Here is a 22656-nt window from a genome sequence, read left to right on the forward strand (position 1 = left end):
GAGTTTTACACAACAGATCAGTTAAAAAAAAATAACCTTTGTCTATATATATTGTTGTTTGCCTGTACTAAATCTCACATTTGCGCATTATGGAATATAGAGTTTAATTCACATACGAATTTTTTAATTATTTTTAAAAACACGTCAAAAATTACTTTCAAAAATATTCTTAAAAGACATATCTAAGCAATTTTTCAAAAATTTCAAGCTATATCGTTTCCGTTTTTGTTTATATTGTTTTTATCTATAAAAATTGTACTGGTTTAACTAGCATTTTTTTGTACATTTTTTTCTTTCGTTTTATGAAACTTTTAGCTTGCTTAAGAAATTGGTGAATTTCAAATTGTAGTAACTATTAAAGCCAAACAGTTTTTGGGACAACGATTATATTCCACAGTTGAGGGACTTAAGATATTAGATATTTAAGGATTAGTATTGCCAATTAGCAAGCTATTTATGATTAAACCTTTAGCTTGCTCAATAAAATTCAAAAAAAAAAAAAAAAAACCTAAAAGCAATTAGGAATTTGATTTGTGCTTAAAAATGTTTTGGAATGATGGGAACGATGCTACCGAGTATTCCACTTAATAATAGCAAAAAAAGAATTGAAAAAAAATTGCGAATTCGGAATTTGATTTGGATTAAATTATCTAGTTGAACAGCTTCTCGCCCGGCTCTCCAGTAATGTGTTCAAACTGTTGCGGATGATACGGTGTCTTGGCCAGCATCTCGTTGATCGAGCGTTCATAGAGAGCGGTATAAAGACGCAAATCCATGTTGGTATGATCCTGCCGAAAGGTGCATAACAAAGCGGTTATGAGAAAGTAAATGAGAATATGAATTAAATAATAGGCAATAGTCTTCGAATTGCCGAAGTAATAATAATCTTGCAGTGGATGATATTATATCTATTTATGCTAATCTTAACTAAGACAAAACTTTATGGCAATAAAAGCTAAACTCATTCATCATAGCTAAACGATCTATTCTAGAAAACATATAAGTATATATACTATAGGGATTACGATTCCCTTCTCCCATCTGCAAGAGTATTAAGAAATATGTTCTACATGATGAGTGATTAGTTGACGCTGCTTAAGAAATTAATGAATTATTAAATTAGTCATGTTATCTATGTTTATATGAGATTAGTGCCCGATGAGACCAGTGATTAGTACATTAGTCCATATGATGGCAAAACTCTACTAATACCTTGTCCTGGATACGCTTTCCGGTAGCTAAAAACGCAGCAAAGGATTACATAAACCATTGTGTTTGTCTGTGTTTGAGAAGGTATGAGTTTATGGGTAATACCTTCAGATCACTGCGCACCAAATATATAATGCGTCGCATATCGTGTATGGCCTGATAAATATGCTGATATGTAGCACTCTCACACTTCAGGATAATCGCGCGCACATCAATAAACTCATGCTGGCATCGTTCGAAGAAATAGGGATACTGGAATAAGACAAATTTCTAATGTTAATGATAGTAATAACAATGATATTGGTGGTGATTGATGATGATATTGCTAATATTAATGATATTGATAAATAAAAATAATAATAATAAAAGTAACTATAACGATGATAATGATAATAATAATGGCTATGACATTGATAAGGAAATCAATAATAATATTGATATTGGCAATGACAATGGAATGACATTGACATTGACAATGATAATGATAATGATAATGATAATGATAATGATAATGACAAAGACAAAGACAAAGACAAAGACAAAGACAAAGACAATGACAATGACAATGACAATGACAATGACAATGACAATGACAATGACAATGACAAGGACAAGGACAAGGACAAGGACAAGGACAATGACAATGACAATGACAATGACAAGGACAAGGACAAGGACAATGACAATGACAATGATAATGACAATGACAATGACAATGACAATGACAATGACAAGGACAATGACAATGACAATGACAAGGACAAAGACAAAGACAATGACAATGACAATGACAATGACAATGACAATGACAATGACAATGACAATGACAATGACAATGACAATGACAATGACAATGACAATGACAATGACAATGACAATGACAATGACAATGACAATGACAATGACAATGACAATGACAATGACAATGACAATGACAATGACAATGACAATGACAATGACAATGACAATGACAATGACAATGACAATGACAATGACAATGACAATGACAATGACAATGACAATGACAATGACAATGACAATGACAATGACAATGACAATGACAATGACAATGACAATGACAATGACAATGACAATGACAATGACAATGACAATGACAATGACAATGACAATGACAATGACAATGACAATGACAATGACAATGACAATGACAATGACAATGACAATAATTTTAATATTAATATTAATTATGATTACTATAGCAAAACATAATTATAATAATATCGAATAATTACATTGACAATGCTAATGACAATTATAATAATATTAATAGTGATCATGATAATGACGTTTATAATCCCTAACTGTTGCTTTTTACTCACATAGTTGCGTGTAAACTGCTTCTGGAAGAATCGATCTATGTTTTGCAGTTGCATAATGCGATTGCTTAGCTCGTATAAACGGCGCGACATTTCGCGACCCATGAGTGTCACATAGGGTTTGGAATCGTTGTGACGACACTGAGCGGTTTTTAGCTTGGGTGTTTGACATTTATGCACAGGTCTGAGCTGTTCGAGTGGCATCTGCTGCTGCTGTTGGTGCTGGTGCTGGCTTGGATGCTGATGCTGATTCTGATTCTGATGCTGCTGCTGTGCCTGCTGCCGGGCGCTCGAAGATTGCGAGTTGCACTTCCAGATGGTGGGTACATTTTGCGGTGGTGGCGAGGCATTTGCGTCCTTTTTGAGCGGCGTATAGGTGCCGGTTTTCAAATACGTACCATTGGCATTGACACAGCGTTGCGCCTCTTCCGAATCCTGGATCATGGTGTACAAATAATTCAAATCGGATTTCGAGCGGCCGTCCATGGGTGCTGCATCCTGTGCTTGCATCGTCGCTTCATTGAAACTGTTAGCCACAGTATGATCGATACTATGATCGCTCTTCATGCTGTTATACGGGGTGCTATAGGCGCTCGGACCACGCAAAGTATCGTTAGTGAGATGGACTGTAGCATTCACTGGCAATGGAATATCGGTGCCATTCAAAGTTTTATTGCTTGAATTGGAATCGCTGCTGTTGTCATTGCAATTACCATTGCCATTGCTATTGCTATTGCTATTGCCATTGCCATTGTTATTGCCATTGCTATTGCCGTTGCCATTGCTATTGCAATTGCCGTTGCCATTACAATTGTTGCTAATATCTAATTTGCAGAAGCTGTTCTTCTGCTTCTGCAGCATGCCATCCAAGTTAACAAACGACTTGATGATCATCTCCACAATAGTCAATGTGCTTATTTGCCAGTTATCGAAGGCGGCCATAAAGCCGCTTGGCAACTCATCTTTGATCTTATTGAGCCCATCGGGTGTATTGTAGACATAGCCCTTGAGGATCACCCACGAGTTGACAATGCGTGTGAATACAAATATGAAATCCTTGACAGCCCAAGCAATGCCCTGCGAATTGATATTCGGAAGCACACCATCAGGACGCAATAGATCCTGCTTAAGTCGTGCACACAATGTATCCATCTTCTTGAAGCAAGGACGCTGACGATGCGCATTGGCCAGCCGTTCGGCAATGTCGCTTCCCTTGAGAGATATGCGTGTAATATCCTGCAAACGTTGTATGGGAAGGATGACCTCTGAGTTGCGCCGATCACCTTGCTGTATGCTTGGAAAACCGTAGCTTTCAAATGAGCTGCGACTATTAGAAGACTCCTTGCTGCTAGAATATATTGAAAAGAATTCAAAATTAATATATGAACTAAAATTGCAGACGATTATATCCTTAATCCTGCTACTACGGACGGAACAGTACTTAGATCTACAAAGAAATACAGCTAGATGGAAACTGAAGAGGATTAAGTTATACGATTTCAATATATAATTACGAAAAGCAGTTAGATCTAAGCTACAGGACTACAAAATGTATATAGAAAAATTCAATTATTATATACATAAAATGATCAGCTGGAAAGAATAATGCCACACTTACCCATCGCTTAAATTTGCCTGATATTTGAATTTGATAATTGGCGGTGCATCGCCAATTAAATCTGTTTGTGTGGTTGCATCACAGCTGCGCTTGACACTCGAGCGTGTCTGACATGCATTATCCTTGGTATGATGATGTGGGCGCAAGTGTGCTGGATGATAGTGTGGCACATACATGCCGCCCACATTGGCCGATGCGGCCGATGAATGTTGCATATACATTTGACCATATGAGTTCATTGAAGCTGCAACTCTGCATCAATACAAAACAAGCCACATTTTCCGTTACTTGGGAATAACTTACCCGAGCTGGCGGCATAATATTGAACGCCCGGCATGGACATATATGTAAATCGGCCGTGCATCGATGGATGATGTGGCGGCGGAGGCGGTGGTGGTGGAGGTGGGGGATGTGCTGCCGGTGGTGGCGGTGCAGGTGGTGCCGCATTGCTTCCCATGTAAGGACCACGCCCGGTTTGTATAAATACGGGCGGACGTATCTGCATCGGTGGTGTACTCATTGTCCAGGAACTCTGGGAGACATGCTCCTGAACAAATACATCTGTTACGGCCATACGGGTTCGATCCACATAGGTGTGCTGCTGGTACATAGATTGCTGGCAGAGGGACTCCACGGCCATGGCGGGTATATGATATAGGGGTGCATTATAGCCGCTATTCATAATTCCAGCAAATTCACCAAGCAATACACTCTTTAAATTAAACTAAATATTAAATATCCAAAAAAATAACAAATGAAAATTAAAAAAACTTTTAGGTTAGCTTTTCTGGCAGCTGCTCGCAATTAATTTTCGTTTAAACTGTACATTGTCAGCCTGAATGCCAATTGTCAATTTGATGTAAATAATCGAATAATTTACTTGAATAATTCCTATTGGGAGTATTAATATTTTAAAAGTAATTACTCACCTGCAAGTCGAGCTGAACAGAATTCTTGCAACGGGCAACAACAACAACAGCAGCAGCGACACGAAGGCGACGGCGCGCCGTACATATTTCCGATAGCTAGGATGTGTGCAAGTATCGGCCTAGCGATAATAAGCAAACCGCTTATCGATAGGTATAAATTTCTATTTGGTCCGTAACTCCTTTTTGTACAAAAACCGTAAACAAATAGTTTCAATTCTAAAATAAAATACGATTTGCTTTTCGAAGCACAAGTTTTAATTATTTGAATACACTGCTGAGCTTGTCAGTTTGACATATTGTAATAAAATTTCGACATGAACACGTTCTAACGGGTTTTTTGCACATACATAATCACATTAATTATAAATTGATGTAGATAACAACACTTTATGATTTTAATATATTTTATCAAAACACGCTGGTATTTAACAATAAATATATAAAAAAATTTATCTTCGCACATCAAAAAATAGTCAGTTAAATTTACTTGATCTTGCTTCTACTTTACCGTTGAGGATGCGCAGCAGGATATAATAATCATGCTGATGTACGCTATCGACTAGCTCGATAGTTCTTTATAAGGGTCTATTGTGAATGTCATGTAAATTGTGATGGCCATATGGCTTTCACAGCTGACCGGCAACTAAATTAATTATCAATTATAAAATGTGTCATGACTTGTTTTGGGAACAATTATATTATTATTATTAAAAAACGCTTGTTCTTATTAAGTGTACTTACAGAATAGAAATATGATTGTTCAAACTTACTTCTGTTATTTACAGAGCATGGCATGTTAAAATGTTATCGCTGTTATGCGCAGTAGAAGAAGATAAAATTAGTTTAGCTGAAAAAAACAAAAGTAATCGAAACAAAATAAACATAAAATGACAGACAAAGCTAATTTTGCGGACCAAATAGAAAACGATAAAAACAAAAATAATGTGCGTTGTCAATTTTGCAACAGTCTAATGCTAAAAGGCAAAGAGGCAAGCTACTCCGAGCAAGAGGTAAGAAACTAAATGAAAATAAAATATTCTGTGCTATAATTGAAAATGGTTGCAGGTAAATGTGCCGCTAATGGTGCAGAAAAAGGAGAGTAAAGCTGATTCGCTTAACACAGAGATCTTGCATCATTTCTGGCTGGTCGAAGATATGATGACATTCGAAAATATTGGCTTTTCCCATACTGTAGATGGACGCAAATTTCTTGTCTGCGCCGATTGCGAACGCGGACCGGTTGGCTATCACGAGCTCTCCACCAAACGTTGTTATGTGGCGTTAGAACGTGTGGCTCACGAGGATGCATAGGTAAAAAGTTATATACCTATGCATATATAAGTGGTATGGTCCTGAACCATGCACCTCCAACGTTTAGCCTAATATATTTTATTGCTATTATTGTACGCTGTTCACATAGCTTGTCTGAAGTGCCGGATGTATGGCACGTAGCATTTTATAGCAACTTGGGGCTAGTATGTGGTATTTTGTTGTAAATTGTGAAAGTCTACTGTCTGGAACAGCTGACCAGCTGTACTCCATTAACTATCTCCCTTATATTATTTGTAGAGCTACAAATTGTAGATTAACAAATTGTGAAATTTATGCATGCTTTACATTTTTATATATTCTTTAATATATAAGCTATAATAAATAAAAGACATAGCCAGAATAGTAGTAACATCATTACGAGTTATACACATCTTCTAATATCTTATGCAAGCCCAAAAGTGTACAAGTCACTGCCCACAGTTTTAGCAGTACGCATTCAGCCTGCTGTATGCTAAGTGTACAGAGTATTCCATAGTCGGAAATATTCGACGCTGTTAATAATAAATGTAAGCAATCAATTTTTGTAATATTATGATTTAAGATTATTATGCCTATAAAAGTTAGTTGTTTTTATTAATATTTTTATTGTGTTTCGTTTAAACATTTTTAAAATTTTGTTTGCATTACAAATATTGCATTTAAGAGGAGTGTATCTTAACTAAAAACATAAACTTGGTTTTGTCTTTTTTTCGCAAAATGTTGCTTACAATTTGAACTAAACTCGATTTGTAACCCTCGTTCGAGAGAGAGCTTCTACAGATTCTACAGCACGTGGACAAAAGCTTTGCCTACCAAATTCTCAAAAAATCCATCGTTGTGCTCAGTTTTTCCGACGGATGTTGAAAGATTTTATATTTATATATAATTTTTATTTGATTTGGCAGTTGGTTACGAGTGTTTTTTTTCTTTTAGATTCCATTTCATGTTGTGGGGTCCTTGAAGCGTGTTGAGCTTAGCCTAGAGGTCGAAAACTGGACTCTGTCATTTTAATTTATGTTTTTTTTTTTGTTCAATTTCATCTCAATTGTACTAAGAAATTTGGAATTTTATGCAATTTGTTTAGCAATTTTTTTCTTTGTCAGTTTTTTTTTTAGAAAATCTCCATATGAAAATAAAAAAAGGGAAACTCAGACAAAAAGGTGTTAACATTTATTATTATTTTTTTTTATATGTATGTACTACTAAGTTTGTTTAAATTTTTTTTTTAATATTTTTATAGCCTTAGTTACAACAATTTTATATTTATTTTTTATTGTGGGATCTGAATACTTTTTTTTAACTGCGGTAGGTTTTTTGTTTTTAATTATTTATTTTTAAATTTTTAATACTTTGTTTTTCCAAAATTCGCATTTATTTATTTTTTCTTTTACTTTATTGGCCAATTTTTAATTATTTCTTTTTATATACAATCAAAGAGTGTTCAAATATTTGTTTTGTTTTTTTTTTCATAAAGCTTTTGCCATAGGACATTGAGAGGTAAATAAATAAAATATATTTATTTTCGGAGCGAAGCTGGAAAAAGAATTGTTGTTCAGCCAGATTTTAGTTAGGTTAATTTTATTACTTACCCGAATCTGAAGCAGCTGGGCGTGGTTTTTTCATTTTGGATGATTATAGCTGAGACAGAACTCAATGGGTTTGGTTTGAAAACAAAATGATAATAAAGAGAAAGAAAAACAATGGCTAAAGGGAAACGGCTTAACGCTGCAACCACTTGCAGGCGCCCAGGATCAAGCCGACGGTGGCCAACAGACCCAGGCCAGAGATGCCGCTCAGTGAGACGGCACCATTGCAGTTGTCCGTATCACAGGAGCAGACGACCTGACGGCCACCAAAACCGGCACGCTGATAGCAATAGTTGGTCGATGTTTGATTCTGGAAACCGCAAGTGCGTATCACACGGCTATCTGGAGGCACTGGAGACGCACAGAAACAAAAACTCCATAAGCTTCATATAGTCATAGTTTATAAGAATGTAAACTCACGGCTGTTCACAGAGAACTCAATGATCTGCGTGATCTTGCGACAGTAGGTGGGTATGCCACGATCACGCGATGAGTAATCCTCCTGGCAGTCCTTCAGCAAATTGTCTGGTGGTATGTCCAGCGCACAGTTGGCGTCTTTATGGCTGTTGCACACGAAGCACTTGATGGCAACGCCTGTAAGCAAAAGAATATTCAGTTGTTAGGAAATATCAGAATTGTAACAGATTAGAATAGTTTTCTAATCGAGTTCAGTTTAAGCTGGTTCATTTACTTATATTAGAGCCAGATCAACAAGCTCAACTTTTTCTTATTGGCTTATTCCTCTTAATTTGTAATTATCGATATTAAAAATTTGTTTGTGTTATTTTCTCTAATGTTTCTCCTACTCTTTTTTTCTCTTTCTATCTCCGTCTATATAGATGTATCTCTCTCACCCTCTCCGAACCTTTCTTTCTATGTCTCGCGGGCGAAGTCCCTCTCTTGATCTTTCTCTAGCTCTCTCTCCATATCTGTTAAGCTCTCTTTCTCTCTCTCACTCTCTATCTATCTCTCTTTCTCCATCTGTCTCCCTTGCTTCTCTCTCTATTTCTTTTTCTTTCTCTATTCCCCTTTCTCGCTCTCTGCATATCTCTCTATTACTGTCCCTCTCTATTTTTCTGTTTTTTTCCTATCTCTGTCCATCTCTACCGCTCTTCTTTATCTCTCGTGTCTGCTCTTTCTCCCTCTTCCACTCTGTCTCCGCCCAACTCTCTTTATATCTCTGTATCTATCTCTCTCTCCGTCTCACTTGCTATTTTTCTTCTTCTCTTCCACTCTCTCTCTCCCTCACTCTTCCTCTCTCTTTTTCATTCAGTTAATGCCAATTAGGAAATGTTTCTATCTACAATCAAGTTGGATCCACTCGCTTACGCTTAACCTCAATTGCTGAACAAAACAAAAAAGTGACCAAGTGTAAATAAATCTGAGCTGCAAACTGTAGATTGAGACGTTGACTTAGCTAAATTGAATTTAAGGTCGTGAGCCACACGAGATTTGCATTATATGATTTTTTTTTGTCAAGAAACAGAATTTATGTTATATATATGATTATATATATATATAGATATATATATATATTTTATACATAATAGTCTATGATGCAATTCGAATGCTAAAAAACTGACACGTTGCATGCCCCATGGCCGAGGGCTGAGCGGCGTCTCCATTAGTGTCTGGTCGTTAGGCTCTTGAGAGCCAGTCGCTAATTAGAATTAGAATCTCCATCAGCTTCATCAGTTTCATGTTAATGGACTTTCATAACTTGTGCATTTTTGTTTCTGTGCCTCCCTCTCTCTCTTTCGCTCTCTTTCTCGCTCAACCCCTAAATGGGTTACATAAGTCAGACAAAAGTAAGTGCTACCCATTGTGTTGTTTCTTCTTTTTTTTTTTTGGAGTGCCTCATCGAACAATGGACAAGCAAATGTAGTCCATAAAAAAGCGAAGCCAAGCCAAGACAGAGAATGACTTTTTATAGCTCTTCATGTATATAAAATATGCTTACAGAAGTAATCTAGTGTAAATGCTAATAGTTCTTGAAGGTAGAATTTATAGGATATATAAAACTGGACATGAACTTAGCTATATGAGTTGTTGGCCAGGAAATTTTCAAATGAGTAAAATTTGTCATATCCAAGAAAGATAAAAAGCTAAAACCTAAATTTGGATATTATTATAATGTAGGATTTTAATTGTGGGAATCGAAGTTCAAATCGATCTAGTTATAAAGCCAACTTTATAGATCTCTTATTTTGTTTCGAATATATTCTTCTTAAATATTTTCGCAGGGTTTAGTTGCCAATAAATTTTGATTGCTTACGCTCTTCCATCTAATATAATTTAGTTCAATGCAGCCAATCGATATAGATTGCATTGATTGCTTACGTTCTTTGCTGATAGATATATAACTAAATTTATTATATATATATATATATATATATATATATATATAGATATATGTATATCTATAATTGTCTCATAAACGTAGACAGCTATTTTAGCTGTAAAACTTTCCATAGAATATATAATGATCATTGCTTTAATTTGATGTCTTTAGATGCTCGCTCACAAAGCACGTAGAGTATATGGCTTTTTATAGGAATGTAAGTAAAAGATGAATATGTATATATCCATGTCGATATAGTAGCGTATGCTCAGCTATGAAATCCGTACAAATTCGTGTAGCTGCAATAAACTATGTCCTTAATTCAAGGACAACTTGTTGGTATTACCATTAAGTAATATTTATAATTTTTCGCAAATTAATTTTAAATAGTTTTGGAATATGAGGCGAGTATGAGGCAGTCGGCTATAGCCGACTAACAACTTTTCTATATAAGTGCGTCAATTTAAAGACTTGCAGGCGATTGTGATGGGGAGTTGGGAGTGGGTAGGAATAGGGAGTTAAAAGAGGGTCTTGTTGCAGTAGCTTCCCAGGCCTGCTAACCGAGTGGCAGGCAGAGCGCATGACTGCGCATGTCCTGCGTTCCCATACACACACACCCTCACACACACACATACACACCCTTACACTCACACAAACACACGCTTGCACACATTTCACCCAGTTAAGAGACGGAAGGAAAAGACAGATTAAGATGCGACTGAACAGATTTGTTACTTTTTTGATATGAAAAGCGATAATAAGCAACGGATAAAACAAGTTGTTAACTGTTAGCAAAAGAGGCAGTACAGTGAGGACTCCGTCCAAGGACAGCTCTATATTAAGAGACTTTTACTTCTTAACCAACAACTAAACGTTAATATTTATCGTTATTATTTTATAGCATTTGATAATTCGTTTGATTAACTGTTCTAGTCGCGGTTCATTACAACTAGTTTTCACTGTGTATTCGGTTTGGGTGTTAGCACTTTGTGCAACTGCAATTGTCAGTTTGCCAGCTGGATGTGTGGTCTAAAAAGGCGCCATTGCGACCGGCTTCCAAGGCGGCGTCAAGGCGTCTCGCTCTCTCTTTCTCACGCCCCCTCTACTGCTTGCCCGCTCTGCCGCTCAGCCGCTTAACCGTATTCTGGTTTTGACTCTGCAACCCCTACTTCCACTTCCATCGCACACGCATTATGTAATCGTCAAAATCGTGCAGACAAATTTCCCTATTTTTTTTTCATCTTATTTTTTGTTGAGCTTGAAATTGGAACTTGGTTTTGTGTGTGTGTGTATGTGAGGGTGCGTTAATGTCTGTATGGAGGGAGCTCTGCTAGGGGCTTTACCTTGCTGCACGGCAATTGCCAAAATTAGCGCGCTAATCACATAGAGATACTGCATATTTATTTTATTAAATAATATGAAACACACGCCTAAAATTTAGATTTTGTTTTTTTTTTGTTAATGAGATTTTCGGTATGCCTTTTCGGCTGTTATCTTGTGTGTGTTTTTTTTCAATATTTTTTCAACACTGCGAAGGAAGGCGCACGGTCACAGAACGAGAACGTCAAAGCGACAACAAGCGACTGGAACTGAAAGACGCAGCTTGCCCGACAAATGTGGCACGAATGAGCAGATGAGCAAGTCGGTCAGATAGCCACAGGCACAGGGCTGCAGAGCTGCAGCGTCCGTACCGTGGGTCGCTTGCAACAATTTGTGGAAAAAAATCTATAACGTAGAAAGTGTTTTAAATAAAGAGCTTTTAGCTAACCTTTACAGCTCTGTTATACAGCGGAAATATTGGTAACAGAACTAATGTTAATTGTTAACATAAATTACTTTAGGCTGGCCATGTCAAAGTTTAAAATTCTTAACTGCATGCGCAACTATGAACATGCGCCTTAGCTAAGCATGATACGATTATTGATGTAGCTAAGTCAATGTTGCCCATTGTACAATCGCAGCAAATTCAGCGACTAATGCCCGGCAAGCTTTCGTGTGAGCTTTAGAGAGCGAGGCACACGATTCTGCTGTTCGCTGTGTCCTCGCGCTCTCACAGGCATAGTGGAGACGTTGCCAGACTGTTAAGCTACGCTTATTGGAAATTTGAGGGTGAGCAGCGTATAAAACTCCCAACTTAATTAGTCAATGATAAATACATCAATTATTTTTGTTTTATTTTTTTTAAACATACTTTATAATTGTTCTTCTACAATTTAAGATATTCAAATTTTAAAATTGAAATTTTTAAATTTTTGCAAAATTGATTCATTTTATTATACCCTGATCCCATTAAAAATGGGAAATCAGGGTATAATGGTTTTGTGCAAATGTATGTAACAGGCAGAAGGAGGCGTGGCAGACCCCATAAAGTATATATATTCTTGATCAGGACGACAAGCCGAGTCGATTGAGCCCTGTCCGTCTGTCTGTCTGTCCGTCTGTCCGTCTGTCCGTCTGTCCGTCTGTCCGTCTGTCCGTCTGTCCGTATGTGTGAACGCGTGGATCTCAGCATCTATAAGAGCTAGAGACTTGAAATTTTTTTTGTAGGTCCGTGTATAGCACGCGCAGGTCAAGTTTGTTTCAAATATTCGATAACTATTCGCATTTAATTGTTATCGAATAAAAACATTATTGAAATACAGTAAATAAATTATATCTCGAACATCTTAAGAGCTAGAGACTCCAAATTTTGTATTTAGTCTTATGTATATTTTATGCAATTTTGATTTTTGTTGGATTTTGGATACCGGATCCAAATTCCCCCAAATTCTTAGAATTTAAGTTTAGTTGGAACTAGGGCCATTATGTCAAGGCGTTTGCATCTCAACTAAGCCAATAGGATATGTAGATCATATGCTGAAAATTTCATTAAAATCCATTAAGTAAAACAGAAGTTATTAAACAAAACGTTTGGCCAATTTGCAAAAGCACATGTCAGCAGCGCCACGCGCACGCATTTTTCCTATGCATGTGCACACATTCATTCAAATGCGTGTATTCTTTTCTATTCCAAGAATTGAAATTGCGATTGAATTGTGCTGAATATTAGCTGCTACTTATGTTCAAATATGCAACAGTCCATGTAAGAAGAACGGTGGCGGCGTTGGTAGAGGCGCCGCTCGCATGCAGCTTGGTTCGGGTTCGACACCAGTGGAGATGAAGTGTTTTTTATTGTTTTATTTTTTTTTTTTAGTTATGAAGTGGCGGTGTTGGTAGAGTTTGTGCACGTTGCGTAAATAATCCGGGTTCGAATCCTGGTCTCGCAATGTCGATTTTTATTTGTTATTATTTAAATATTATTTAAATGAGTTTGTAATAACAAAACTCAAAGGACTGGGATCAGGGTATCTCCTAGTCGGGCACCCCGACTAGAGCTTTCTTACTTGTTTTTCTAGTAAATTTGTAATAATAGGTTTTATTGAAGCCCCACCTTAAATAAAGTCCATTGTTTGTGTGGCATGCCTTGGGTAGTTCCAGTATTTACTGGTGGCATAAATTTGCCCAACATATTAATTAAGCTTAATCGTAAGTTTCCTTTGCATATCCACATATCCAGTCACTCGAGTCGCCGTCTAATTGAGCTATCTTATTTTATAAACATATTTTTTCTTTTTTTGCGCTCGCGCGTTGCTTTTATACCTCAATCAGTATAAAAATCGCAGAGCTCTCCCAATCCGAATCCCAATTTCAATTTCAATTCCACTCTCAATCTTAATCTGTATCTCCATCTCGATTATACGCAGTGCCTTGCCCTTTTTAGTATCCATCTCGCTTGCACTTTGTAGTATACATCTCTTTCCATCTCTATCGCACTACGCTACGCATCAATTGTTTTCATTACCACTTTCATTTAGCTGCTAAGCCTATAAATAGATCTGGCAACTGTAGGGTTAAAGTACGCGTAATCAAAACGTTTGACAAAACAATTAAACAGTAAATTCTCGCTAGGGTGAACAGTTACAAACTGCACAAACATAACAAAGTATTTAATATTGTTATAAGCTTTTTCAAATTCATTTGTTATAGATTAAAATGCAGTTTTAAAAGGTTTCCTGTTCGTTAACAAAGTTTTTACTGTAGTCTCAATTTGAATACGTTGAGCATACGCCGTGTTTGACTTCATAAGCTTACAATGCAGAGCTTTCAATCTGACGTTGTTGTGTTATCAGCTAAAAGCTTTTCAAAGACAATAAATGTAAAATACTGGTTCTTTTCGTGTGCACAGTCAAGCAAAATTCCCACTATTTTCGACAGCTCATTGAACCCACTTGAGCACGCTACACTGTCCATTTGCTATTTTTGTTGTTGTAGTTGTTGGTACACTAAATCTTGTAGCTTATTAATGCAAAGCCCCGCAATTTTTGCAGTTAATCTTCAAAGCGTTGCGTCACGCAGCATTAAGAGCACGTTGAAGATGATGTTGAGGCGGTATGTGAGGGAAAGGGACGGTGGGCGACGGTGGGTGGACGGCTGTTCGTGCGGCGGCGACAATGAGACGGGCTCGCAGACTCACTAAATCAAATCAAACCAAACCGGTTTGAACAAACAACACCAAGCACAAATACCAAGCCACATGGGCAAATACATATATAGATATATGTGCACTTGTGAACATTAACTGAAGCTGTTGAGTGAGAGTGTGTTTGTAAGGGAATCTGAATGATCAGCTGTTTAAGCTGAGAGGCAGCTCCAGTTGCCAAATGCTGACAAGTTCAGAAATGTGTGTTTTGAGCATTTCAATGAGCCAACTCCCGGATTCAGTTGTTTTCCAACACGCCAAGCAAATCAGTCGAAAAACATTTCAATAAAAGAACGAGAATTAATTATTATATGCAAAATTTTATGTGTATAGATTTAAGGATTGTGTGAACAATAATAAGGCCGTGAGTGTTAACTTGAACCACTTTGGAATAGTTTGAAAAATTATTATAAAAATAAAAATCTTTATTTATACGCACTTCTTTCTAAAAAAAATAGAAAAATTAAAGAAACATTTTTTATTACGTTTCAAGTTTTTTTTTGTGTTTGTGTTATAGAAAAATAACGTTTGAAATATTTTAATATATTTCATGTAAATACAACTAAAAGTACCCATACTACTTATTGATTATAATTTAAAAAAATCATATAATAAATTGTTTTCGAATTGATTGTTTGACATTTTGAATGTCTTAAAACGAAATGCATTCGGGATCCGCCTTAAACCACCTTTAACCAGTGATTGTCTTACACAAATATTCCATTAGCTATGCAAAAAGTGAACAATGCCAAACTCTGCACTATATAAACATATATCTATATGACTGTACATACGTATGCAAATATCTCAACAAAAAAAAAAAAACAAGACGAAAAATGTAATTATCAAAATAAAATAACAAAAATATAAAATTCGAAATGCTTTGAACTTCCCTTGATAAGCTGCCCGGCTTCAGTCGTTGGTCTCTGTAAGCCGAGATACTAAGTCGAGCTGGCCTCGATCTTAAGCTGGATGAAACCAAAGTGGTTGAGTTTTGGTAGCCGTATACCAGTTTCAGCTAAGCAAACCACTGATAAGACAAGTAAAACTGTTTAGTTGTGCGTTCTCCCTATCACCGGAACCCAAATCAGAGACAACAAATCGAGTCAGACACCAAATACAGCCAATAACATCATGATTAAACAATGTATTAATTACCTACAAAAAAAAAAAACAATTTTAAATTAAATTATCTTATTGAACGTGCAGCGTATATACCCTGGGATATATCTAGCTCCCTTCATATTTACCAAACAAAAAATAAGTAGTATATGAGTAACTTCAATAACATTTGCTTTATTAAAAAAAAATAATTTTGCAATTTCGTTTCTAATAGAACCATTTTTATATTCATAATTCATATTTTAGCTTCAGCACATTTTTTAATTTTGCAATAATTTCTTTAAATTTAAAAAAAAATAAATTATGGTTTTTAAATGCTAAAATTAAAAAAATTGTGTTATTAAAAAGAGACTAGTTTTTATATAAATATATATTTATAAAATTTAAAACTTATTAATAGTTAATATAGGTCCAGCATTAGTTTCAATTCTATTCCTTTAGATATACTGTTGATAGTTACTAATCAAGAATGCGTATAATATTTAATTACACAAATGTAAATAGTGTAAACAAAAAGAAATAGTTTAGCACGTGCATCGAGCATTAGCCTTGGCTCTTAGTGACGTCACAATTTGATAGTTACCAGTTGAAAGCGGCTCTCAGTTCGAAAAAAAAGCGCGTTTCCCTTTACTTATTTTTCGATAAGAGCAAAATTCGAGCGTGCATCGAGCTCGTCGCGCATTATCAATGCAAGCCGACGGACAACCTTCACGGCCAATGCTGATGCCCCGCCTCCTTCGCCCCTTGGGACGAGCTCAATGGCGATCAAGTAACGGAAGTTTTTCACTTGCTTCTTTCGACTACTGCTGCACTCTTCAGCACCCCTCGCTCATGCATGCTAGGCTGTCTGCCTGCTGTTGTCACTCAATGTCGCTCTCTTGCACACACGCACACAGACACAGCGACACACATACATGCATGCACACGCAAGTTAATCTCAGCTGCCTTCTCTCTCGCACTCTCTTGGTTGCTGGCCGTTTCTTCTTACGTTCGCGTTTTCCAAATCATTTTGTTTTGAAAAACTCAACGCGAGTTTTCAGATTCATCTCGACGTTGCGCGCGTTAAGTTGTTCAACTCGCGACTTAACATATATTATTTTTTAATATTTTGTGAGTTTTCAATTTTTGTTTGAAATATTTTATTTGCATTCGAATTTGAATTTTTATTGAGTGCAAAGTGTGTCGTATAATATTGCTTATAAGATTTTAATGGAAATGGAATGTGCAAGAATTTTAAAGCACACAAAGTCTTGCTAATTAAAATGCTTAACATTTTATGCTAATAACTGTTAGACGAACAACTGAAAACCAGATAGGTTTACCCTGCAAATATATTCATATTCAATTATACGCTTTACCCTGTTCAACGTTAATAAAAGTCTATTTTGCATATATGAAGTAGCAGCTCTTAGCATACGAGGTCCGCTCATACAGTAACGCAAATTTTAATTTAATTTTAATTTTTACAAGTGATCGAAAGTCGATTATACGCATATCGTGATTTTTGATATTTTTTGAACACACCTCGTACTATTTCCCAATTCGTTGTAGTTGCGAGGTATCCTTAAGTCAAGCATTCATGTATCCTTTAAAAACTCTTCCTAATCTGTTAACCTCTATGTTCTGCTTTTTAAATATAGTTTTAATATATATATATTTATATATTATTTATTATAAATGCTTACAGGGTATCTTTTAGTGCAGCTCATTTTATTACTTAGCTCACACTAATTTGTTACCTCCTCTGCTTACTTTTCAGCTTAGATAATATCAAGATAAAGTTAACGACTCTGCCGAGTCAAGATCAAACTACAGATTCCGTTCACATATACCCGAGTAGTTTTGGAAGAACTTCGCCGGAGAGAAATTCAGCCCAGACAGCATCAGACAATCATCAACAACTAAAAAGATGTCCCAGACGCTCGCCTACATCGTGATAATCGCTCTTGTTGCGAATCTCTTATCAGGTAAATGCTTTATAATTGTGTTTTCTTGTAATTAGAGAGGATTATACGTTTACTATTTTTAAAGACTTGAACCAAGCGGTGATCTTCAATCAGCCAAATCGTCAATCAGTCAATCAAGCACTAGTTTAGCGAGGCAAATCAGTTAGTAAAAGCTCTTAATGGACATTGTCTTGCATTCATTTAACGTCGGCTTTGTTCTTTAATTGACTCAATCATTAATTAATTGAATCAGCGAATTGATTGACCCAAACACGACATCAGCTCGCATCTTGTTTTTCGGCTTTTCAATTAAATTCATTCATGTAGAACACTTTTTATTAGATAATAGATTGGGTATACAAAGCAGTTGTTGTTTTCGACATGCAATTAAACTGATAAGAATTGATTTCGGTGTTTGACCCGTTTAATGCGAGTAATGGGTAAATAAGCACGCGGCCAGGTGTTGCTAATCTGATTGTTGTGTTAGTTAGATTGAATGATAGACTGATAGATACCCTATAAAGCATAGTAATTCATTTTTAATCAAGTATTGAAGACTGAGATGAGTCATCAAGCATGCTTGTACAACTATCAACCTGTTAATGTGGCCATCAGACGTCTAGATACCCTGTAAAAGTGGCAATCCATTATTGCATTGAAATTTTAGCGGTTAGACGGAAAGACGAACTCCTCAGATTGGCACTCAAGTCTGTTACTACACTATAAAATACCCTGTAATATTTGCAACTTTTTAATACATTCAATTTTTATTATAAGGAAAAGAAAAATTCAGAAGAATTACTAAAAACATGTCTGACTAGCATTTAATTCAGTTACCATGCTAAAAAAATGCCCTGTAAAAGTTGCAATTTCTATTGCATGCCAAAAAATCTCAGTGAAAGGGTAAATATTTAAGCACATACTTAAAGGTTCTTCGTATAATTAATGTAGCTTCCAGGCAGCATTAAGCCGTTTAAGCAGTATGAACTAGACTTGAAAGATATATTTAAAATTGAATCAAGCTTAAACTGTATTAATTAAAATTATTTGTATTTCCTGCTACATATAGACATAAACATATATATACATATATATATATATATATATATATATATATATATATATATGATCAGGGCGTACGCTAAATTGGATTGACTTTCTGCAGCTTGATTCTTCGTTGTGAACCACTTAAGTGTAACTTCCCCCACGCAACATTCCAGCGCAGTAAAAGATGTTAAATCATTTAAGCTCTTTAGTGTTAATAATCTGCGCAAATACGAAACTTTTATATATATATATATCTATATACAGATAACCCTATGTACTCAGAGGGTTTATTTTTTGTGTTATATGGGAGCTACGCGTTTCATTAGCGCACAATTGTCAAACACTGCGCTACAAGTTCAAGCTTACGTTGACCGCAAGCCGCAATGTAGAATGCAAATGTCAAATTCGATATCTCAAATCTAATATTACAAATCCTACATTAAAATGCAAAGTTCTGTATTCATTCATCGTTTTTTTTTTGCATTTTTATGGCAACTGGTTTTTATTAGCTCGGCTTAATTACCAAAGGGGCCACAGCAGCGACTGTGCCTGGGCTAAAAGTCGGGGATTTCGTGCGACCAACAAAGTAGAAAGCAACAAAAAGTTGCGCATACGCCCCGTTAAATGGCATTCATCCAAAAGTCAAGTCTCTTGAACTAACTTGACATAAGGTTGCAAGAAGTGTCCATTAACTGTGATGGATATCTTGAAAAAGCAAACGAAATATGAAGACTTTTCGGCAATTAGTACTTCCAAGAGAATTGTATAGAGATATAGGAAATTGAGCGGGAAAGGCATTAAATTTCAAACCAAAATTTGGGATCAACTGCAAATGTTTGTTAGGGTATCCAAAGGCAGTAGCCTAGGCGCAAGGCTGTCTAGCTTGAGTTTTTGTGCCTTGTTGCGTGTCAGAGTTAACAGTAACAGTGGAAGCAACTTAACAAGAAGTGCTCGGAGTTGACATGCAATTATTTAGCTTGGTTAGGCTGAGTTTAGTTCAATTCAAGACAGGACAAGACTCTGGACTTAGTTACTCACTCAGTCAGTCAGTCAGATGGCTCAGCTATTTTGGCAGGCTAATAAAATAATTTGCTGTCAAAATGTCTGGCCATGTGAAAAGGGCGGTGCATTTGGCATGCCATTTGAAAGGTCTACTCTACATATCTGAAGTCTCGCTGACAAATTGCTTTTCTATTCTAATCAAGGCTGCAAACGCGTTTTGTGCAAGGCAAAACTAGTTGGCAAGCGATCTAATATTAAATTAAAATTTAAAATTTAATTTTTGTTGAAAGAAAAGGTTTAAGATACTTCAATGACTCTGAACGAAGAGGAAAAACTTGTGCATAAAATAAATACTCAGTTTTGTTCTTTGACTTCTCTGCTCGAAATTGATTGACCTGATAATTAATAATTATAGCTGACACAATCCAGATTGTTTCGACATCTAAACACCCGATTGAAAAAATTTTTTAGAATTTCTATTTAATTATTTCTATATAAAGTTTTGGTACTGCGAAATGTTTCCTGGTTACTTTGAGTGGTCTGTGAACAAGTATCATGCTTCATATGTTTCTTTTTTAATTTCTAGGTAGAACTCTACAACTGCTTCAGTATATCTACTCTAAGTCTAGTCTTCTAGCTATACATATAATATTTTATATATCTCCGATATCCATTTTCAGTTTCCGGCCTGCGCTGCCATCAGTGCAACTCACACGATAATGACGACTGTGCCAGCCTGGTGGTAAATACGCCGCGCGCCCAGCGGGACGATCAATATTTAAGGGACTGTGCGCCCAAGGGCGAGGAGCAGGCGTTCTGTCGCAAGACAATCATTCAGCTGGAAGTGAATGAGGAGCGTCGCATCGAGCGCAGCTGCGGCTGGATACAGGAGAAAACGCATAATGCTTGCTTTACGGCCGATAATGAGGGCTACAAGCAAACCATTTGCACCTGCAGCGAGGAGGGCTGCAATGCGGCGCCAGCTTTGGCCAGCCCCGCCTCCTGCCTGACCACACTGCTTAGCCTGGCCGCCTCTCTCGGCTGTTTGCTGCGACGCTGAGCGGCCAATTCCATCAAACATTCGAACAGTTGCACTATCCATTAGCTTAACAATCTATCTATATATATATGCTGTGTGCTTTAAGTATGTAGTCCATGTTTGTATGGGCATTTCATAATTATACAAGTATTTTACTAAATTTCAAAATTGTTTTTTTTTTTTCGAACTGCAGCTGAATAATATTTGAAGCCTGTTTTCGATGCTTTTGGTTCAAACTACATATAAAGTTTAAAGAGCTAATTAGTTAGAGCTTAGTTATCTCACTTCAGGACATGCACTGGCGAACTCTGAACTGAAGTGTCACAAATATTTCTTCACAGTTTGACACGAATTATGTTATGATCTCAGCCAGTTTTCCAGTTTACAGTATTTGTATTCAACAACTCGAAGCACGCATTTTTTTTATCAGGAAAAGCGGCAAATAATTCAAATTAAATCAAAACAGAAAATATTTGGTTTCTTCAATTCCTTTTTTTTCATTCAGTTGTAACTTTGACTGAATGAACTGCCTCAGCTTTTCCCCCGTTGAATTGTAAGTGAAGCTTAGCTCAGCTGTTCAGAGCTTCGCATTATCCCATCTATAATATCTTTTAAATTAAAGTGTATATCCGTGATATCCCATATGTCCTCTTTGTGTAGAGCAAGCATTTTCTTCCCTTCGTTTTGCGATTTGTTGCCAAAATGTCTGGCAAATTGTTTAGTGGCCCACAGTCGACGTCAAAGTTACGCAGCTTCATTGCTGGCCAAAACCAACAGCATAACTCTTAATACTCGTTCAGGCAGTAAAGCGATGGAATATGCGCTTTGACTGGAAAAAGCTCGAGACTTGTCAATTAAATTCATTCATAAACATATCGTCTACTAGTTCAATCGTTAAGTAATTATTGATCTCAACTGTTTTTACTATAATAACTATATATATTACAATTTCGAGCTGGCAAACTGGACAGCAATGTGAACGGGTATAAAGCAGTCGATAACGCTCGACTGCCAAATTTTGTTGTTTTTGTTTTGTTTCATTCCCATTTTTCTCAAGACATTTGTTGTAGTTATTGTTGCTGTTGTTGTTATGAAGCTGCAAGGACAACACATGCTGACCCATTGGCATTAAGGACACAACATTTTTAGTACACACAAATTGTTGTCCTCCAACGCACTTGATGACGAGCTTTAACTAGTTGTCCTTTGCTGAAAATTGTATATATAAACAGTAAATACGGCCTAAAGCGAACCGCCATATACGTTTTAACTTTAGTTCAATCTATATATAAGCTGAGTGAAAACGTAAGCAAAGGCAGGAGGTATCGTTCGCTAGATCAATAGACAACATATATATATATATATATATTTTTTTTTTGCTCAGTTTATTTATATATATATATTAATCGATATACACAAATATGTGTATAAGTATTTAAAGATATATCAGAAATTATATTAAGATAATCTAACTCAATTATTAAATTTGTAAATTACTTACAACTTTTATGAAATCGATAAGAATCGATAACAAACTGCAGCTCTACATTGTCATCGTGTCTTTTTATCTCTGATAAAATCGGATGCCTTTGATTTCTTTATTTGGGTCAAAGCTGGTGGTTGTGCAGCTTGGCAAAGTTTCACCGTACT

The 22656-nt window shown here is 36.2% G+C and overlaps 4 protein-coding genes across 7 annotated transcripts; 2 read left to right on the plus strand and 2 right to left on the minus strand.

Moving 5' to 3' along the window:
• Positions 1-519: 519 nt before the first annotated feature.
• LOC111596221 (protein mitoshell) lies at positions 520-5111 on the minus strand. 2 transcript variants are annotated; one of them, XM_023310339.2, is made up of 6 exons: positions 5094-5111; positions 4468-4876; positions 4165-4408; positions 2550-3891; positions 1315-1461; positions 520-788 (listed from the first exon to the last, which is right to left on the minus strand). In XM_023310339.2, exons 2-6 carry the CDS (start codon positions 4844-4846, stop codon positions 651-653), a joined length of 2250 nt encoding a protein of 749 aa, XP_023166107.2. In that variant the 5' UTR covers positions 4847-4876; positions 5094-5111; the 3' UTR covers positions 520-650. The 2 variants fall into 2 exon arrangements, with proteins under 2 accessions (XP_023166107.2, XP_023166106.2); XM_023310338.2 differs by having other exon boundaries at positions 2550-3894.
• A 726-nt stretch (positions 5112-5837) lies between these two features.
• Positions 5838-6980, plus strand: LOC111596227 (guanine nucleotide exchange factor MSS4 homolog). The gene is made up of 2 exons (XM_023310344.2): positions 5838-6103; positions 6159-6980. The coding sequence occupies exons 1-2, from the start codon at positions 5981-5983 to the stop codon at positions 6402-6404; spliced, it is 369 nt and encodes a 122-aa protein (XP_023166112.2). The 5' UTR covers positions 5838-5980; the 3' UTR covers positions 6405-6980.
• An 892-nt stretch (positions 6981-7872) lies between these two features.
• On the minus strand, positions 7873-11940 carry LOC111596229. The gene is made up of 4 exons (XM_030224425.1): positions 11675-11940; positions 8411-8584; positions 7994-8341; positions 7873-7937 (listed from the first exon to the last, which is right to left on the minus strand). Exons 1-3 carry the CDS (start codon positions 11727-11729, stop codon positions 8124-8126), a joined length of 447 nt encoding a protein of 148 aa, XP_030080285.1. The 5' UTR covers positions 11730-11940; the 3' UTR covers positions 7873-7937; positions 7994-8123.
• A 3180-nt stretch (positions 11941-15120) lies between these two features.
• LOC111595776 lies at positions 15121-21148 on the plus strand. Of its 3 annotated transcripts, none has more exons than XM_023309659.2 (3): positions 15121-15214; positions 17732-17939; positions 20648-21148. In XM_023309659.2, exons 2-3 carry the CDS (start codon positions 17882-17884, stop codon positions 21025-21027), a joined length of 438 nt encoding a protein of 145 aa, XP_023165427.2. In that variant the 5' UTR covers positions 15121-15214; positions 17732-17881; the 3' UTR covers positions 21028-21148. The 3 variants fall into 3 exon arrangements, with proteins under 3 accessions (XP_023165427.2, XP_023165425.2, XP_023165428.2); XM_023309657.2 differs by lacking the exon at positions 15121-15214 and adding an exon at positions 16992-17082; XM_023309660.2 differs by lacking the exon at positions 15121-15214 and adding an exon at positions 17022-17082 and having other exon boundaries at positions 17737-17939.
• Positions 21149-22656: the final 1508 nt, after the last annotated feature.

Source organism: Drosophila hydei, unplaced genomic scaffold (genome assembly GCF_003285905.1).
Source record: "Drosophila hydei strain 15085-1641.00,03,60 unplaced genomic scaffold, DhydRS2 tig00008114-arrow-pilon, whole genome shotgun sequence".
Lineage (NCBI taxonomy): Eukaryota > Metazoa > Arthropoda > Insecta > Diptera > Drosophilidae > Drosophila > Drosophila hydei.

Excerpts from the sequence above, each read along its gene's own strand:
- LOC111595776 (XM_023309659.2), top strand. The coding sequence starts at position 17,882 with ATGTCCCAGACGCTCGCCTACATCGTGATAATCGCTCTTGTTGCGAAT. Across the intron at positions 17,940-20,647 it reads TGTTGCGAATCTCTTATCAG|TTTCCGGCCTGCGCTGCCAT; the intron begins GTAAATGCTTTA and ends ATCCATTTTCAG.
- LOC111596229 (XM_030224425.1), bottom strand. The coding sequence starts at position 11,729 with ATGCAGTATCTCTATGTGATTAGCGCGCTAATTTTGGCAATTGCCGTG. Across the intron at positions 8,585-11,674 it reads GGCAATTGCCGTGCAGCAAG|GCGTTGCCATCAAGTGCTTC; the intron begins GTAAAGCCCCTA and ends TTTTGCTTACAG. Across the intron at positions 8,342-8,410 it reads TGAGTTCTCTGTGAACAGCC|TGCCTCCAGATAGCCGTGTG; the intron begins GTGAGTTTACAT and ends GTGCGTCTCCAG.
- LOC111596221 (XM_023310338.2), bottom strand. The coding sequence starts at position 4,846 with ATGAATAGCGGCTATAATGCACCCCTATATCATATACCCGCCATGGCC. Across the intron at positions 1,462-2,549 it reads AGCAGTTTACACGCAACTAT|TATCCCTATTTCTTCGAACG; the intron begins GTGAGTAAAAAG and ends GTCTTATTCCAG. Across the intron at positions 789-1,314 it reads TGGTGCGCAGTGATCTGAAG|GATCATACCAACATGGATTT; the intron begins GTATTACCCATA and ends ACCTTTCGGCAG.
- LOC111596227 (XM_023310344.2), top strand. The coding sequence starts at position 5,981 with ATGACAGACAAAGCTAATTTTGCGGACCAAATAGAAAACGATAAAAAC. Across the intron at positions 6,104-6,158 it reads CAAGCTACTCCGAGCAAGAG|GTAAATGTGCCGCTAATGGT; the intron begins GTAAGAAACTAA and ends AAATGGTTGCAG.